Source organism: Onthophagus taurus, chromosome 5 (assembly GCF_036711975.1).
Source record: "Onthophagus taurus isolate NC chromosome 5, IU_Otau_3.0, whole genome shotgun sequence".
Lineage (NCBI taxonomy): Eukaryota > Metazoa > Arthropoda > Insecta > Coleoptera > Scarabaeidae > Onthophagus > Onthophagus taurus.
The window spans coordinates 5542975-5563234 of NC_091970.1; the positions used below are offsets into that span (position 1 = coordinate 5542975).

The 20260-nt window shown below is 31.6% G+C and overlaps 1 protein-coding gene across 6 annotated transcripts in view; it reads right to left on the reverse strand.

Annotated features, from left to right (window-relative positions):
* LOC111426165 (Rap GTPase activating protein 1) overlaps positions 1-20260 on the reverse strand; it is a 71057-nt gene that overhangs the window by 1823 nt on the left and 48974 nt on the right. For all 6 annotated transcript variants that reach the window (XM_023060550.2, XM_023060551.2, XM_023060552.2 and 3 more), the window contains 4 exons: positions 14356-14685; positions 6906-7606; positions 6413-6845; positions 4353-4697 (listed from right to left, as the gene is read on the reverse strand). In XM_023060550.2, coding sequence (XP_022916318.1) covers positions 4353-4697; positions 6413-6845; positions 6906-7606; positions 14356-14685 — 1809 coding nt within the window. The remainder of the gene's footprint in view (positions 1-4352; positions 4698-6412; positions 6846-6905; positions 7607-14355; positions 14686-20260) is intronic.

Sequence of the window (20260 nt, forward strand, 5' to 3'; positions counted from 1 at the left end):
ATCGATGGAATAAAATAACTTATTAGATATGTTTAACTGGTTAATTCTAAATCTTTTTTGTATGAAAAGTTTTTTTCCATCAGATATAATTAAGAAATTATAAAAGAAAATTGTTGAAAACGTCAAAATTTCTATTTCGCTTACGTTGAGTTGGTAATGCTGATTGATGGAATTAATATCTTTATTCAATACGTCTTATCAGTCAATTCTAAACATTTTTTGTTTAAAAAATAATTCTCCATCATGCACAATTAATAAGTTATAACCGAAAACGATCAAAATTTGGTTATATTTTTGAGTTGGGTCGGTACTACTGATCGATGGAATAAAATAACTTATTGGATATGTTTCATGGGTTAATTCTACATCATTTTTGTATGAAAAGTTGTTTTCCATCAGATATAATTAATGAGTTATAAAAGAAAATTGTTGAAAACGTCATAATTTCTATTTTTCTTAAGTTGGGTTGGTAATGCTGATTGATGGAATTAATATCTTTATTCAATACGTCTTATGAATCAATTCTAAACATTTTTTGTTTAAAAAATAATTCTCCATCATGCACAATTAATAAGTTATAACCGAAAACGATCAAAAACATCAAAATTTGGTTATATTTTTGAGTTGGGTTGGTACTACTGATCGATGAAATAAAATAACTTATTGGATATGTTTTATAGATTCATTCTAAATATTTTTTGTATGAAAAGTTTTTTTCCATCAGATATAATTAATGAGTTATAAAAGAAAATTGATGAAAACGTCAAAATTTCTATTTCGCTTACGTTGAGTTGGTAATGCTGATTGATGGAATTAATATCTTTATTCAATACGTCTTATGAGTCAATTCTAAACATTTTTTGTTTAAAAAATAATTCTCCATAATGCACAATTAATAAGTTACAACCGAAAATGATCAAAAACATCAAAATTTGGTTATATTTTTGAGTTTGGGTTGGTACTACTGATCGATGGAATAAAATAACTTATTGGATATGTTTCATGGATTAATTCTACATCTTTTTTGTATGAAAAGTTGTTTTCCATCAGATATAATTAATGAGTTATAAAAGAAAATTGATGAAAACGTCAAAATTTTTATTTCGCTTACGTTGAGTTGGTAATGCTGATTGATGGAATTAATATCTTTATTCAATACGTCTTATGAGTCAATTCTAAACATTTTTTGTTTAAAAAATAATTCTCCATAATGCACAATTAATAAGTTATAACCGAAAATGATCAAAAACATCAAAATTTGGTTATATTTTTGAGTTTGGGTTGGTACTACTGATCGATGGAATAAAATAACTTATTGGATATGTTTCATGGATTAATTCTACATCTTTTTTGTATGAAAAGTTGTTTTCCATCAGATATAATTAATGAGTTATAAAAGAAAATTGATGAAAACGTCAAAATTTCTATTTCGCTTACGTTGAGTTGGTAATGCTGATTGATGGAATTAATATCTTTATTCAATACGTCTTATGAATCAATTCTAAACATTTTTTGTTTAAAAAATAATTCTCCATCATGCACAATTAATAAGTTATAACCGAAAACGATCAAAAACATCAAAATTTGGTTTTATTTTTGAGTTGGGTTGGTACTACTGATCGATGGAATAAAATAACTTATTGGATATGTTTTATAGATTCATTCTAAATATTTTTTGTATGAAAAGTTTTTTTCCATCAGATATAATTAATGAGTTATAAAAGAAAATTGATGAAAACGTCAAAATTTCTATTTCGCTTACGTTGAGTTGGTAATGCTGATTGATGGAATTAATATCTTTATTCAATACGTCTTATGAGTCAATTCTAAACATTTTTTGTTTAAAAAATAATTCTCCATAATGCACAATTAATAAGTTACAACCGAAAATGATCAAAAACATCAAAATTTGGTTATATTTTTGAGTTTGGGTTGGTACTGCTGATCGATGGAATAAAATAACTTATTGGATATGTTTCATGGATTAATTCTACATCTTTTTTGTATGAAAAGTTGTTTTCCATCAGATATAATTAATGAGTTATAAAAGAAAATTGATGAAAACGTCAAAATTTCTATTTCGCTTACGTTGAGTTGGTAATGCTGATTGATGGAATTAATATCTTTATTCAATACGTCTTATGAGTCAATTCTAAACATTTTTTGTTTAAAAAATAATTCTCCATAATGCACAATTAATAAGTTATAACCGAAAATGATCAAAAACATCAAAATTTGGTTATATTTTTGAGTTTGGGTTGGTACTACTGATCGATGGAATAAAATAACTTATTGGATATGTTTCATGGATTAATTCTACATCTTTTTTGTATGAAAAGTTGTTTTCCATCAGATATAATTAATGAGTTATAAAAGAAAATTGTTGAAAACGTCATAATTTCTATTTTTCTTAAGTTGAGTTGGTAATGCTGATTGATGGAATTAATATCTTTATTCAATACGTCTTATGAATCAATTCTAAACATTTTTTGTTTAAAAAATAATTCTCCATCATGCACAATTAATAAGTTATAACCGAAAACGATCAAAAACATCAAAATTTGGTTTTATTTTTAAGTTGGGTTGGTACTACTGATCAATGGAATAAAATAACTTATTGGATATGTTTTATAGATTTATTCTAAATATTTTTTGTATGAAAAGTTTTTTTCCATCAGATATAATTAATGAGTTATAAAAGAAAATTGTTGAAAACGTCATAATTTCTATTTTTCTTAAGTTGAGTTGGTAATGCTGATTGATGGAATTAATATCTTTATTCAATACGTCTTATGAATCAATTCTAAACATTTTTTGTTTAAAAAATAATTCTCCATCATGCACAATTAATAAGTTATAACCGAAAACGATCAAAAACATCAAAATTTGGTTATATTTTTGAGTTGGGTTGGTACTACTGATCGATGGAATAAAATAACTTATTGGATATGTTTCATGGATTAATTCTACATCTTTTTTGTATGAAAAGTTGTTTTCCATCAGATATAATTAATGAGTTATAAAAGAAAATTGATGAAAACGTCAAAATTTCTATTTCGCTTACGTTGAGTTGGTAATGCTGATTGATGGAATTAATATCTTTATTCAATACGTCTTATGAGTCAATTCTAAACATTTTTTGTTTAAAAAATAATTCTCCATAATGCACAATTAATAAGTTATAACCGAAAATGATCAAAAACATCAAAATTTGGTTATATTTTTGAGTTTGGGTTGGTACTACTGATCGATGGAATAAAATAACTTATTGGATATGTTTCATGGATTAATTCTACATCTTTTTTGTATGAAAAGTTGTTTTCCATCAGATATAATTAATGAGTTATAAAAGAAAATTGTTGAAAACGTCATAATTTCTATTTTTCTTAAGTTGAGTTGGTAATGCTGATTGATGGAATTAATATCTTTATTCAATACGTCTTATGAATCAATTCTAAACATTTTTTGTTTAAAAAATAATTCTCCATCATGCACAATTAATAAGTTATAACCGAAAACGATCAAAAACATCAAAATTTGGTTTTATTTTTAAGTTGGGTTGGTACTACTGATCAATGGAATAAAATAACTTATTGGATATGTTTTATAGATTTATTCTAAATATTTTTTGTATGAAAAGTTGTTTTCCATCAGATATAATTAATGAGTTATAAAAGAAAATTGATGAAAACGTCAAAATTTCTATTTCGCTTACGTTGAGTTGGTAATGCTGATTGATGGAATTAATATCTTTATTCAATACGTCTTATGAATCAATTCTAAACATTTTTTTGTTTAAAAAATAATTCTCCATCATGCACAATTAATAAGTTATAGCCGAAAACGATCAAAAACATCAAAATTTGGTTTTATTTTTAAGTTGGGTTGGTACTACTGATCAATGGAATAAAATAACTTATTGGATATGTTTTATAGATTTATTCTAAATATTTTTTGTATGAAAAGTTTTTTTCCATCAGATATAATTAATGAGTTATAAAAGAAAATTGTTGAAAACGTCATAATTTCTATTTTTCTTAAGTTGGGTTGGTAACGCTGATTGATGGAATAAATATCTGTATTCAATACGTCTTATTACACGTTTTTAGCATCGAATACAAGATCCTCTGAGCAATTTCTCTTATTTTAGGACGTGTACATGAAACATTTTTTTCAGGTGAATACATTTTGTGTTTTGACAATTTCTAATTGTCAATTCAAGTTTCTATTTTCAAGTGTTATGGTGTTACCAACTGCTACATAACTATTTCCCTACATTGTCAAAATTTAGTGTTTAGTGTCAAAACTTCTTAGTGTTATTATTGTTTAAATTAATTAATTAATTTACTTACCACATTTTGTCGTAATAACTCCAATTTATCGCATTTTAACATGGTCACTTCCTGCATAAGTGCTTCATGGGGGCCCGCGGAACTACTCGGTCGTTCCTGACATACACTACAAGCTTTTGCAGCCGTTTCAGCACTAGACATACTTTCCAAACCAGTATCACTATCAACGTAACCACCAGCTAAATGCTCCAAATCTTCGCTAGTTAAAGAGGAATCATCGGAAGCCTCAGACATTGCAGGGCGACTATGTGCGTGAGCTGTTAGGTCGGGCGAAGAAGCTGTCGATGATGTACTGCTTTTCTTTCCATTTGAAACTATAGAACTTTTTGATAGTGATCTTCCACTCTACACAAAACAAAAAATGATTAAAAATCAATTTAAAATTGAAAATATACGTGAATTTTACTTAAAATGCAATATGCAAAAATATATTTAGAAACTAGCGCTTACTTTGTCCCATATTAAATGCAACGTGTCAATATCATTGGACATTACGGTATAAATAACGGATTAATACAGGGGAGGCAGTGTTCGTTATAGCTCAATAAAAATATATTATCAATGAGTACAGAATAACAACTAAAACTAGACTAACACTAGACCCTTCCTCAAAAGTTTGCCCCCACGCCGGATGGTGATGGAATTCTAACTATTTTTCCGTAAAAAGACATAGAAGACCTTCTCCCAGTAATAATATTCCTATATATAGCAAGCTACAGCTTTAGCTATATACCTACAGTGTGGAGGAATGTAAAAGTGGTCTTCATACCTAAAGGTGTTAGCCGACCCCAAGGCATACAGACCAATTAGCCTAACTTCATTTCTCCTCAAAGGTATGGAAAAATTAATTGATTAATACCTTAGGAATGGAGTGCTTATCACTAATCCACTCCATTCTAGTCAACATGCTTACCAGAAAGCAAAATCAACAATTACTGCTCTCCATGCTTTGACTAGCACTTTAGAGCAGACAATTGCAAACAAAGAGATAGCCCTATGTGCTTTCATTGACATAGAGGGTGCTTTGATAACACCTCCTATGAACCCATAGAGAATAATATTCTAAACATAAACGATATAGATCCGTCGACAATCAAATAGTGTATAGCCATGTTGAAAAGTCGACAGATCACAGCCAGTCTGGGAGGAGTGCTCTCATCTCTCCTATGGTGCTTGGTAGTTGATGACTTGATAAATATGGCACAATCATAACTCTAGCCCTAGTACTCACCAGCACTTGGTGCAGAAGCTATGAGAGCACCCTCCATTAAAAGCAGAACTATTAACCTCTAAACAGAAGACAAATATATACATAGACAGTATCTATGTGGGAGTATATCACTTTTTTATATGCAAATGTTGTCTAAACTATTTTACTTGAATCCTATGCCTATATGTAACACATATCATTAAAATTGAGTGATTTTTAAACAAATTTTAACATCTCACGATTTTTATGACATGGCTCACGACATTCTATGTGTGTAACCTAGCAAGCCTGGTCTAGTGTTAGTTCTGGTTTTAATTGTTATTCATCATTAGATTGTGCAAAACTCCCCAATGCCTGTACTAAGTACTTAGTAGTAGCCTGTACTAACTATTAAACTATAGTTCGTTTTTTTTCTATAATACTTAAAGGTAAATTGTTAGGGTTTCTGTTGGTATTACCTAGGACCCTTATAAAATTTATGTTGTTTTCTTGATTTTTAGTAACATTAGAATGATTAGTTTTTATCAAATCTGTAAGTTCCAATTTACACCTAACAAATAGTAACGCTTGTTTTAGTTCTACTCCCAATAAGTTTTTTCTTGCGTTTATTTTACTTTAATTTTACTACTTTTGATTTTTGAATAACAAAAGCTCAAACGTCAGGGTGACATATTTATTTCAAAACATGATAAAACAAAACTCCCTGTTAATTTTTCCAACTTTACAACAATTTGGCACGTATTATAGAAAAAATAACGAACTTATATATTGCATTTTATGTGGGACATTGTAAATACATTCATATATTGCGATTTATATGAAATTCCCAGTAAATTTTTATATATCTTACAGATGGTGTTGATTCAGAAATGGTTAATTGACTCGATTTTTTCGAAAGTCTTTCATGTCCATTGGTTGTCGATAAATTATTATCAACGCTTTGACTCGTTTTAACACGAAGGGCTTTTCGAACTGTATCGATAAATCTCGATCCGGGGCCGGAATCTCCTTTCGGTGTCCCCGGAACTGGAATATTTCCATTTCCTCCGAGGAATTCTTGCGTTTTCTCTTTTAATTCATCGGTGAGAGATTGGAGAAGCGACGTCCGCGTTCTTAACTCAAGTTTAGCGAATTTTTCAGCTTTATAACAAGCATTTTCGGCGTTTATTAATTTCGTTAGGAGGAATTCTTTAAATTCCGAATTGTGATGAAATATGGCGGGAGTTGGTAAAGTTGGGCCAAAAAATGGGACGTCATCTCGAGCTGTTACGCTTACTTTATATCTAAATAAAAAGAATATAATTAAATAATTTTCATTTTAAATTATATTATTATTAAAATACCTTTTATTTGGCGTATTTGCATCGACAACTTGAACAACAATAAAAGCATGTAAAAAATGCGAAGCAATCATATCCGGTGAAAAAGGAGTGTTTTCCTCTTGAAAAACAATAGCAACAATATCATTTCCAATATGACGTTTTCGTTGTAGTTGTTGCGGGTCGCTTTCTGTGTATGGTAACATGGTGGAGACATGAAACATAATTTCGCGCTCCTTAAACACTTCATAAACAGCTTCATCCCCGGTGTGTCCATTTTGAATGTCCAAACCGCCTCGATAACCCCGGTGATCTTTCAGCTGTATTCGGCGCCCCAATAAATTTAAAAAATCGTCGAAAGCCGGCGTGGTGATATTATTACAAAATAAATCTTCTTCCGTCGTTTGGCCAAATTTTTGGTATAAAACTCCGAATTTAAAGTTTGTTACTAAAACGTGCTCGTCGTAGTTTGCTATTAAATGGGACGCTTTCGGGTACAAAACGGGAACGAAATTGTCAATGTTTAATTGTTCATTTAAGAGTTTTGCCATTTTTGATGGGCTCGGGGTTGAGCCTAAACACGAAGACGGAACTATTTCGTGCATCGTGCCAGTTTTTAGCCTTAATAAAATTCTGGTGTGGTCTTGATTTGCTACGTTTTCCGTTTTCACGGAGATTAATGCCGATCCTAATGTTTCATCGTAACCAATTAATGTTGTGTGTTCCTGAAAAATAAAATTAGTTTGGTTTTAATCTCGATTAAAAATCCTTTTAAATGAGTCCAAACACGATAAGGTTTATTTTTATATAAAAAAAGAATTTTTCAAAATTGTCAATTTTTGACCTTTATGACATTGTGACATTTAATTCTTAAGAATATTTGTGATAAATTTTACCACAATTAAGAATATTTATGATTTTTTAGTACTTTTTACTCGCAGTAACATATTTATTAACAGTTTAGATCACTTTTTGACATTTGTAACATTTTGACATTTAATTCTTAAGAATATTTGTGATAAATTTTATCACAATTAAGAATATTTATGATTTTTTGGTACTACCTTTTACTCGCAATAACACATTTATTAACAGTTTAGATCATTTTTTTTTAATTTGTCAATTTTTTACATTTATGACATTTTGACATTTAATTCTTAAGAATATTTGTGATAAATTTGATCACAATTAAGAATATTTATGATTTTTTAGTATTTTCTACTCGCAGTAACATATTTATTAACAGTTTAAATCATTTTTTGACATTTGTGACATTTTGACATTTACTTCTTAAGAATATTTGTGATAAATTGTATCACAATTAAGAATATTTATAATTTTTTGGTACTACTTTTTACTCGTAATAACACATTTATTGACAGTTTAGATTTTTTTTTGAATTTGTCAATTTTTTACATTTATGACATTTTGACATTTAATTCTTAACAATATTTGTGATAAATTTAATTACAATTAAGAATATTTATGAGTTTTTAGTATTTTCTACTCGCAAAACATTTATTAACGGTTTAGATAATTTTTTGACATTTGTGACATTTTGACATTTACTTCTTCAGAATATTTGTGATAAACTTTATCACAATTAAGAATATTTATGATTTTTGGTACTACTTTTTACTCACAATAACACATTTATTAACAATTTAGATCATTTTTTTAAAATTTGTCAATTTTTGACATTTCTAACATTTTGACATTTAATTCTTAAAAATAATTGTGATAAATTTTACCACAATTAAGAATATTTATGATTTTTTAATACTTTCTACTCACAATAACATATTTATTAACTGTTTAGATCATTTTTTTCGAATTTGTCATTTTTTGACATTTGTGACACTTTGACATTAATCACAATTTATAATGTCGGAGAAATGTAGCAATACTTCCTACTTTTCTTTTTATAAAATAACGCTATTTTGAATTAAATTCGACATTTATAGTTTGTTGTTGTTGTAGTTGTCATTTAAATTCGACAATTATATAGTTTCTCGAGGTTGACATTTAACATTTTGACATTTATCAATGTTTTTGAATTATTGGGTTTTCAACCATTACCGTTCGCAACAAACTTGATAAGATGTTTATCAACACTTTAATAAACTTTAGTTCATTTTTGTAGAATCTGTCAATATTTGACATTTTTGACATTTATCGATATTTCTCAATTTGTGAGAAAATGTATGATTTTTCAATATTACTTCTTGGCAACAACACATTTATCAACGCTTTTCCAAGTAGTATGTTAAAAAAATTTAATACAACCTTAATATTTAAGATAACCTCAAAAATGTCATATTTATAGCATCATACAGCGCCATCTAGTGGAGATATCGAAATTTTTTATTAAAATAATCGTTTTCAAATCACATTTTAAACAAATATTATTCACATACACTTTGCGGAAAAACAATAATTTGAAAACCGTACTATTCAGTGGGAAATTAAAAACGTGTTATTTTAAAAAATGTTATTAATAAAAATTGTTTGTAACAGAATTATACGTAAATGTTGTTGATAAAAAATTTTGATATAATCGATAATTATAAAGATAACCTCAAAAATATCGATTTTTATACCATTATACAGGGTGTGTCAAATGTCTGGAATATAGCCAATAACTTCGCCATTTGTCGTTTTAAAGAAAAATGTTTCAAATATAAATTTCTTTATTAATCGTGGCGCATTTTTTGGCGATATTTGCTCGTTTGTATTGTTTTTTGTTGCGTTGCTATGGCAACAAACACTGTTATTTTCAATGGGATTAAAATAAACATTTCAATTGAAATGTCATTTATTGCCAAACTATTCAGAGGGAAATTTTAAATCAATATACAACTGTTTTTAGCGTAAAACAAATAGAATTAAGATTCCAAAATTGCTGTTAAATTTCAAAAACATTCTTCTCACAAAGCTGGTATTTCCCAAACAACCATAAGGAAATTGCCAGCACCTCATTGGGCTTGCACAAACAGTAATAGGATACCGCTAGCAGAGGATTTTGTCAAAACAGATCATGATTCCAATTGAATCAACATTTTAATTTGAATTTAGTTGGTAAATTCAAGCCATGGAATTTGAATATCAAAAAGAAATTTTTTTGTGAGAGTTAAAAGAAGCTCTTCAGTCGCAATCCACATTTATTAATAGAACAAACCAAACCAAAACGAACCGTATCCACGTTCCTTTCGCAATAACAACACCACCGCGTCCTATCTTTTTATATCTTTATCCTTAGAGAGATTCGCCGAACCACCAACCCTCGTCTCTTCCTCCTCCTACTCCTTTTCAACCAACCACCCACCTCCAACTACTACTACAACTCGTCTTTTTCGACGGACCTACGAAGGCGTAATGCTTCGGTCGCTCGTCGTTCGTACGCCGCTCTCAAAGAGATCGATAACACCGTGACTCCTCATCTCTCTTTCAAAGGAAGATAAACCTACTCCACTATTTCAAATTAAATAAAAAATCAAACATCAGATAAATTTCATATATACGAGTCCCGTGTGAGATAAATCTTTGACGTGAACTCAAAGGAAGGTGACGAAGAGAAAAGTTTTTTGTGTCTTGTCCTCGTCTCAAATAACCTTAACCTAGTTTTAAAACAAGCTTTGCACTTAATACTCAAATGAAAAGAAAAAGAAAGTTAAAGAAATCGTAGAAGAAATACGCAACCAGATCCACATTGATTCATAAAATATTTCGAAAAGTTGCCACCTTGATATTGAAAACGTGCGCACGGAGAGAAATTTGAAAAACCGGTCATTTCCTGCGTCCCGAATAAGGAAAGATAAAGAGCGAATGAGCGAGTTGGTTTGTCGTCGTCGTCGTCGTGGGGCCGTGAGAGCTCGCCGAAGAACCGTACCGTTCGACGTTTCTCTCCGAGACGGTTGTTGTTGGTTGTAGTGTTGGGTTGGGCCCCTTTCGAAGCGTTCTCCTCCGCACGTCGAGAAGGAAACCTAACCCACCAAGAGAACCCAGGCAACGTTAGTTGAGAATCGAGAGAGCCTCGTCGTCTTTTTATTTATTCCTCGCGTTTCTCACAGACGAAAACGATACGCAGCGTACTGTTTTTATTCCAAGTCGCAAGAAAAAACGGTAAAAAATTTCTATCTAAAAAAATTATTTTCGCCAATTTTAAGAGGATCATTATTAATAAGGTTATTGAGAATGATAGCGTCGACAAATGTGTTATTGCCAACAGAAAATGTTAAAAACTTTTTTTTAAAATCGAAAAATATCGATAAACAGTAAAGTGTCAAATGTCAAAAATGACAGCTATAAGATCAAGAAACTCTAAAACTGTCCAATTAATAAAGATGATCTACAAGGATTCTTTCTTATTTCAATGACTGGGTGAAGTTCTCGAAAAAATATTGTATTCTATATTCTATTTTTTAATTCGGAGAAGTGCCAAAAAGAAGGTTTGCTATTGGACAGTTTTAAGCAAAAGTTACACTAGGAAAATTCAAGGAAACATTCGGTTTAGCCCTTTGATTATATATAATATGGATTGAGCCAACGAGAGAGATAGCTTGCGCAAGGTGATCGAACCGAGATAGACATAGAAGCGTACTGCCATATAATGGGTGTACTGATAGAAGTGAGATAGATATAGAAGCGTACTGACATATAATATATCTATCTTTGTTACACTTTCACATTATCGCTTTCCATCTGCGTCTATTCACCTTGAGCAACATTTTTGTTAGTAGATATATTCAGTTAGCTCAATCCATATTATATATTAATCAAAGGTTTAGCCGCACGTCTTTCAGTATGGTTAAACCCGAATGATTCTAGTTCTAGATCTTGTGTTAGTTTTAGTGATAGTTCTAGTTTTAGTTCAATAAAAATACACAACATGGTAATATCTTATGCTAACTAGCGCTACCTACCACTTCCACTAGAACTAACACTAGACCGACAACTAGAAACATTCGGGTTTAGCCGCACGTCTCTCAAGACGGCTAAACCCGAATGATTCTAGTTCTAGGTCTTGTGTTAGTTCTAGTGATCGTGCTAGTGTAAAACTAGAACTAACACTAGACTGAGAACTAGAAATTTTCGGGATTAGCCGCACGTCTCTCAAGACAGTTTTCATATGTTTATATGAAGTCTTTGTGCTAATTTTAAAAGATCTATCGACTGTTAAAGTGCTGCTACAAAAACCTGAAACACCCTGTATATAAGAATGTATATACAGGATGAGTTATTAATATCCCGGTCGATAGTTACTAAACCGTTTGAAAATATTTTATACAAAAGTTGTTTCACTGATCACTTTCTATTACGTAAAGTTATTTTCACTTGTACAGGGTGTTCCATTTAAGCGTAACGGAGAGTACGTAAATTTATTTAAATGGAACATCCTGTATATTTTATTATATTATGAATACAACTAAATTTGTTCATACAACCATATATTGTACTATTTCGCAACGTTCATAGTTCCTTAGATATTCAATTGTTTTTCCAGAATGTGCCCATTACAGGATTTTTTAAAAACGATTTAAAAACGACATTTGTTTCGATTTTGCCTTGAAACTACGCCAGACAATAGTAAAAGCCAGTAGGTACTATTCAGATGATACTATTCAAAGATATTAGATACACTATACAGGCTATTTATAAAGCTTAGTTACTTTTGATGTTTTTCTTTTGAAGCTTACTTTGACTTTTTTTATTGTTTAAAGTACCAAGTCGCATTAAAATCTGGTATATGGCAGCAAAATTATTTTACATTATAAAATATTAGTTAAATAATAAAAGGAAGAACAAAAAAAGCGGATAAAAATAGACAGAATATAATACTAAGTACAATAACGCATATTTTATTGCATATTATTCTTTAAATTCTAAATATCAGGAAAAGTATTAAAGTTAGATATATGACATACTTTTCATTAATTAAAGGTACAGCACACAATATACAGGATGTTCCATTTAAAAAACTTATAAAAAGCCATTTCAAAAACATCAAGAGTAACTAAGCTTTATGAACACGCTCTATAGCGTATCTAATATCTTTGGATAGATAGTATCATTTACCTACTGGCTTCGACTATTATTTCTTATTTCTTCTGTTTTTAGTCTTTCATAGATAATTGTTGTGTCTTTGGAGAAAGGGATTTTCAAGTCGCTGTCAGCTGTTAATAATCGGTGGTCCATGCTGACTTCTGTTCCATATCTTTGGTACTTATCTTGTTCTATTCCAGTAGCTTTCTTTAGATTTAGACAAATTCCAATTATCTCTTTAAAACATAACAGTGAAAAAAAATTAATGAAACTGATCATTTCCTTCGTCCACGATTTCTTTCTCGCCTACTCAAACCGCTATTTCGTCTCGAGTTTTGCATTTATACTCGGTGTGGTCGTATTGCAGGGCGTTAACTCGCATCGAAATCACACCGGTAACGATCCAAAGAAACGGATTATCCTCACGCTACATACACAAAAAAGAAAGAAAAATAATCACACTTTTCCTCCTACTACATCAAGAGAAAGAACATTTGACACGCAGCAAATTAAAAAGACAAAACGTCTTCTTCAAGTCCCCGTTTTGTTTTTTATTTTCTACTCGATCATTTTCCTCTTTTGTTCTTTCCCTCTTCCACTTCACTTCGTTTGCAACTTGTAGAATGGGAAAGCTCCCACACTTAAAACTAGAAGAAGACAAAGAGGTTGGTTGTTAATTAGCCCGAGGAGCAAGAACGCAATTACGAAACGTTCTGCACCGCACAGAAAGACTTAACTCGAACTATTTTCCGTTCGGAAAGAGAGGAGTCCTTCGAGATTGAAGAATATGGAGAGATGAAGGTGAAAAACGTTTCTTGAGTAATAACTTGATGGTTTAACCTTTACTTTGTTACTATTTCTTCCTATTAAGAGCAAAATAAAGAAATCTATTCCTCCTAAAAAAAACCTTCCTTTGAAAAAAAATATTATTCTAATGAGTACGTTATAAACACCGCGTTTGTTAGGTGATGCAACGAAACGGGCCGAGAGACTCGTTAATTATCCCAAACGACACATTGTTCGTGTTTCGACAGCTAAACAATTCTCAAAACGGGGGCGGTGAGGGGGGAGCCCCCACGAGTATAATCCAGAGTTTCTCCATTTATTTATCGTGGAAATTGGGTCAGGAAACCTCTATATTTCAAACTTAAAACAACACACGCGCTAAACGTAACTTTTCCAAGACGATTTAAATCCTTTAATTAAATAATCATAAATTATATTAACTTCCTGTTTTTAATCTTAATCGTGTTTGAACTCGTATTAATTCTTTTATGTTTTATATACAGTGTGTTAATTAATTATCGTACCTGACGTCATCATTGCAAGTATGCAACCAATATGACAGTATTGGTTTATTATACGCAATACCTGTGATATTGGTTGCATACTTGCAATGATGATGTGTATGTAATTAAAAAATAAAACTCACCCTGCCCACGAAGAACCTTCTATAACACTTCGCTGTATCGTCAGTTTCAATTTTCGCCCTCCATGAACTATTTGGTACGATATTCCGTCTGTCGTAGTCGCAATCGTGATCGGTGCCATCGATCCAATACCCTTTCGGTGGTATTGCGATCATCGGATACGGCCCAGGTCGCGTTAAAATCTCTTGGAGAAGTCGTCGCGACGCCGTGGCCGGTTGGGGCGAAGCCGGCGGCGTCGGCTGAGATGATGGAATCGATGACGATGATATTTTTACATTGTTGTTTGATAAACGGTCTTCTTTTTCGTTGAGTCTTTGTGACGATGGCGTTTGCTGCAAAAAAAATCAAAAATTTATTTTTCTATGTTACGTAAAGCGTCATCTAATAAAAATATCAATAATTTTTATTAAAATAATCGATTTAAAACGATATTTTAAATAAATATTGTACGAAACGTTTTTCGATTAATTAAATCGATATTAAAACGTCAGTTATTACCATACTATTCAGTGGGAAATGAAATTGATGTCTTTATATTAATATAGCGTGCTTTTCGGAGCAAAATAGCAAGAGTTATTACTGCTGATTTCATTCTGAAGACATTTACATAAAAATATCTTTAATAAAATCAATAATTTTGAAGATAACCTCAAAAATATCAATTTTATATCATTATGCAGCACCTCCTGGTCGAGATATCGAAAATTTTTATTAAAATAATCGATTATAAATCAAATTTTAAATAAATATTATACGAAACAGTTTTCGATTAAATCAATATTACAATGTCAATTATTACCATACTGGTCAGAGGGAAATTATATTTTTATATCGATGTAGCGCGTTTATACAGGTGTCCCGAAACTCAACGTCAAGCGGGCACCGGGTGAGAGGCCAACTTATACCTGTTCTGGTAAAAATGTCTTTTAGTTAAGTGGTAATAGACATATCTTTGGAAATGTTAAAAATCATTCTTTAGGTATTTCTGTAAGAAATGTTCGTAATAAAATAGTGATTTTTTTAATAATGTATTCCTTATGAACCATGCTACTATAGCAGTCACAAATCAAACAACAAAAGTCGTTAGTTTTGCAAAAAAATGTATTAGTTTGATTGAGTTAAGGTTGAAAGAATTTATGTCTATTTAGTCGTTGAGTTTTGGGACAGCCTGTATATAGATCAATGGTAGAGCATTGTTGTATGCAACCTCATTTAATGCTTCTAAGCGATTAATCGTGGCCGACCAGACATAACTTGTTAACATTCTTTGACGTAATTTTAGGTATCATAACAGAAGATGAAATAACATCATTTTCAGAAAAGTTGTGCGAGCTATTTCAATTCTGCAGTTAATCTCTTTATCTGGATCTAGTCGTATCGTGATCCAAGATATATATGAATTGGGCAACTCTGTTAATGTTTTGTTGATTTGTTGTATTCGGCGACTGAATCTCCTAAATTTGGACTCAGTGACATTTTTAGACATATTTTTAGACCCACTTCTTGTTCTGTCGCATTTACACAATCCAATAACTCTTGAAGGCTCTGAATGTTGTCGCATAAGATGACCGTGTTTCATCAGCATATCGAATAGTATTCATTAGTTTACCATTAATCTTCACTCCACTCCAAGATCATCGTAGATCTCCACCATCCAAAAGCGTCCATGCTGAACTTAATCAAAAGGTTTTTGCATAACCGATGAAACATACATAGATATATTTACGTTGAAAAGAGCCTCACAGTTGCTAAGGCATTTCTAAAGCCAAATTGGGTTTTTATCGCATCAACTTCTTATTCTTCCGTGTGGTATGCGAAGAAAAACGTTCAATGTGTGCCTCATCAGACTAATCAATGTATTCGTCGCAACTCTGTTTCTTCGAAAGTGAACTTCAGCCATTCCTTGAGTATTTCACCAGTAGAATACAAATTGACCAGCATTAAGGTGGTTTTCGTGGATCATTTACAAGAGTTCTATTAGAATAAAGTCTGGTCCAATTGCTTTCTTAGTTTTGGCTGATTTTATAGTGTTTTGCTGTAGTCTTCATATTTTAAGAACTTCTCGCTAATTAACATCTATATTAATATCTCTTAGTTCCAACACTCCACTTCTCCTTAGAATTTGTAGACTAAAAAGTTTTCTTTCCATCATTTAATAGAGATAGTTTTCACAAGGAAATCAAAATATTTAAAATTTTCTTACAAAAGAATTATTTTCCCCAACGAGTTGAATCGATAAACAAGCAAAGTCATGCTTCGCATTGTACAGTTTAATAAGCTAAAAAAAGAGGTTAAAACCCTTAAAAGTTTTCCATAATCCCACTAGAAAACGTGAAAAATCAATGCGAAAACTTACATGCTTATCTCGTTCTCGCATTTTAAGCAAAAGAATCGATACTTCAAACGTTCGCGTGCACTTCAAGTCAAACTCATTTCGAATTTTCTCCTTTAACTCAATGTAGCCGTGTTGAAGAAAAACGATTTCGTGATCGCCTGACGTTCGATTTGACCTACGCTTGATTGATAGATCCTTTTTACTCTTTCCCCATCTAAATATTTAAAAATAGGCCTTTCCATTACACATGCAAAACCATTTCTTATCTGAACCAATAACCTCATAAGATATATTAGATTTTAATGAGACTTAACGAGTTGAGTTGAGTTTGGAGAAGAAGTTGCAAGATCGTTTTTTTTATTATTTTCTTAGGGCACACAACTAAGAAGTAAGAAGAGTCAACATAACTGTGCGACACGTTAACCTCTTTTCCTCTTTCGTCTGGTCGCCGTACACCTTACGTTCTTCCTGTTTCTCTTTCCTTCTTACACGCATTCAATACGATGTGTTGAACGTTTTGAAACGAGACGTTCGCCACCTGTTTATCGGTTTATTGGCATCCGCTACTAACACTATTTTAAATCCTCCTGATGAGTTTAATTGTACGAAATCGGTTACAACAAAATAATCACCTTGGAGATGTGTTAATTAAAAAAACTCGCTTTAGGTGTTAGAAAACGATGTATTTAGGTTATTTAACGCGCTTCGTTTGATTTTCTTATTACCCTAAATTGTTGTCTTCTTGGTTTTTTTTTTTGGAAATAATTGGACTTTTTAGAAAAGAAATTAATTTAATTGCTCTTGGCACGTTTAATGTTCTGTTTTGCGTTAATTGACTTTGCTAAATTGACTTTAACCCGATTTTAATTAAATTCGATCGATGGGCAAGCAGCAGTAAACTGAAATGAGGTCAAGAACAACGTCCTCTCCGGTCAATATCCATTACGCGGGGGGATTCGACCCCCCCATTTTTATTACACACACTACACACCGGAAGCGACCATGACTCATCGACGAACAACCCTCGTGGTGATAACCTCGGAAAAGGTCAATGCGAAATTTTAAAATCAAGTTTCTTCTTATGGTTTAATTAACGCTTTATCAATAATAATGTCGGTAAATCTTGGTTGTGTAAAGTGTTGTTTGAGTCTATGGAAATTGCGAATGGAAACTGGCACGTAAAAGGGGCATTGTCTCTTTACAAGGAGCCACGTTCCCACGTTACGGTGGGTCATTAAAGCCACGGGACCGGAAAGATGCTGCCCAGAAGATTTAGATAAGACCCCGACTGTGTCGTCTTCTTATAAGTAGCAAATTTTTTTTACTTCCAAAAAATGATAAACATAACCTCAACAGGTTGTGTAATCGTTGCCTCTTTTCTTTATAATGTAAATGGGTGTTTTGCTCGGGTTGGGTTGGTGCCAGAAGGTTCCTCGTAAGCTTATTGTTGTCTCCAATCGCCCACAACGGCCGGTTATTGTCTTCACCAACTCTTAAAAAGACCCAGGCGCCGTCGCGCCTTTGGTTTCTACAGAAACGAGTCTCGCGAGAAAGGATCCGTTAATCTTTTCGTTTTATTCGGGTTAAAAATCTCCTTCGTAACTAATTTTGCTGTTATTTAACAACTAATTCTGATGCTTATGAAATTTTTTTTTGTAATATTATGTGGTTTCTGGTTGAAATCTTTTTCGCTAGGTTGAAAAGAAAGTCGAAAAAGTCACCTGTTTTTAATTAATTCGTTTTACCGGAGGCGTTTGTAATTCAGAAAGCGAACACGAACGACAAACAGCTTTCACCGGGAGAGAATGAAACATAAGAGTTGTGTTTAGATTGAAAAAAAGATACATAAAAAGTTTGGGTTGATTGACCGATAATGTTATTGATTATTTTCTATTTATTACGCTTTATGTGTATAAATATTTTTTAAAAATTGAGAAAAATCGATTTTATATGAAATTATGAAAGTATCCTAAGCTAAGCCAAGGTCACCTACGGCCAAGATGCTACAACTATGTCCTTAGGACGACGAGGCTTTTCAATTAATACCACACTAACACTCAATAGGAGAATATAGTTATAACTCCTTTACCACAAAGCTAAGTTTAGTCAATCTATGACTTGGTTTGATTAAATCGAGATCGCTTGCGGCCGAGGAGCTACAATTAGTACCACATTAATACTAAATAAAATTATAGAGTCTTCAAAGATACCAAAAATACAAAATTTTACTTTCCAAGAACTAGAAAAGACTAACTACTGATCTTCAACACTTATTATGTCCATGCAACGTACACATCGGAATCGTGGACATAGAAAAAAATGGAGCTAACCGAAGATCGAAGCTTTTGAGAAATTCTTGTCCTGGAGGAAAAAATACAGGACAAAAGAGCACGGAGGAAATCACCAATAAGATGGGCAGACAGACTGAGGGAACTGACGGGACAGCTGATACACCACAAGATACAGATGGCGCAAGACGGGGGGAATCGAGAAGAATAACTAATATCACCAAAATCCTCTCAATATTGGAAAAACTGAGAAGGATGAGGAAGAAGACGATTCAAGTATGCAAGAAACGGACACATAAGGGTAAAACGGAGGTTAGTCCAAGATATTTTTGTAGTTAATGAGGGATAATAAATGCTTAATAGCGCGATATAAGCTGTTTGATAGATATACTTCAATGATAAGTTTGGGATCGATTCTCTTGGATGGTTCTTTGTACTGTTTGAAAGTTATAGTTAAAAGCTTAGTTTTGGAAGAAGCAAGAAATGTCTACTTTGCGTATTTGCTAGCATAAGTTATTACTACGTTGTATATTTTTATTGAACTAAAACTAGAACTATCACTAAAACTAACACAAGATCTAGAACTAAAAAGTTCCTGATTTTATCAACTACTCAACCCAACCCAACAACAATTATCTCAAGAACGGCTGGATATTTTTAAATGCGCGTTTTTTCATCAGAAAGTACACTCTTTCCTCTATGAGTGAAGATAATTACATGAGGATATATTAAGAATTCGATTTTTCATGATTTTTTAATAATTAGTATAAAAACTTGCAAATTTTATCAAGTCATAAAAATATAGGTTGAGTTCAACAATAATTATCTCAAGAACGAATGGATATTCTTAAATGCGGGTTTCTTCATCAGAAAGCACACTCTTTCCTCTATATGTGAAGATAATTTCATCAAGATATCTTAAGAATTCGATTTTTCATGATTTTTTAATAATTAGTATAAAAACTTGCAAATTTTATCAAGTCATAAAAATATAGGTTGAGTTCAACAACAATTATCTCAAGAACGGATGGATATTCTTAAATGCGGTTTTCTTCATCACAAAGTACACTCTTTCCTCTATATGTGAAGATAATTTCATCAGGATATCTTAAGAATTCGATTTTTCATGATTTTTTTAATAATTAGTATAAAAACTTGCAAATTTTATCAAGTCATGAAAATATAGGTTGAGTTCAACAACAATTATCTCAAGAACGGATGGATATTCTTAAATGCGGTTTTCTTCACTACAAAGTACACTCTTTCCTCTATATGTGAAGATAA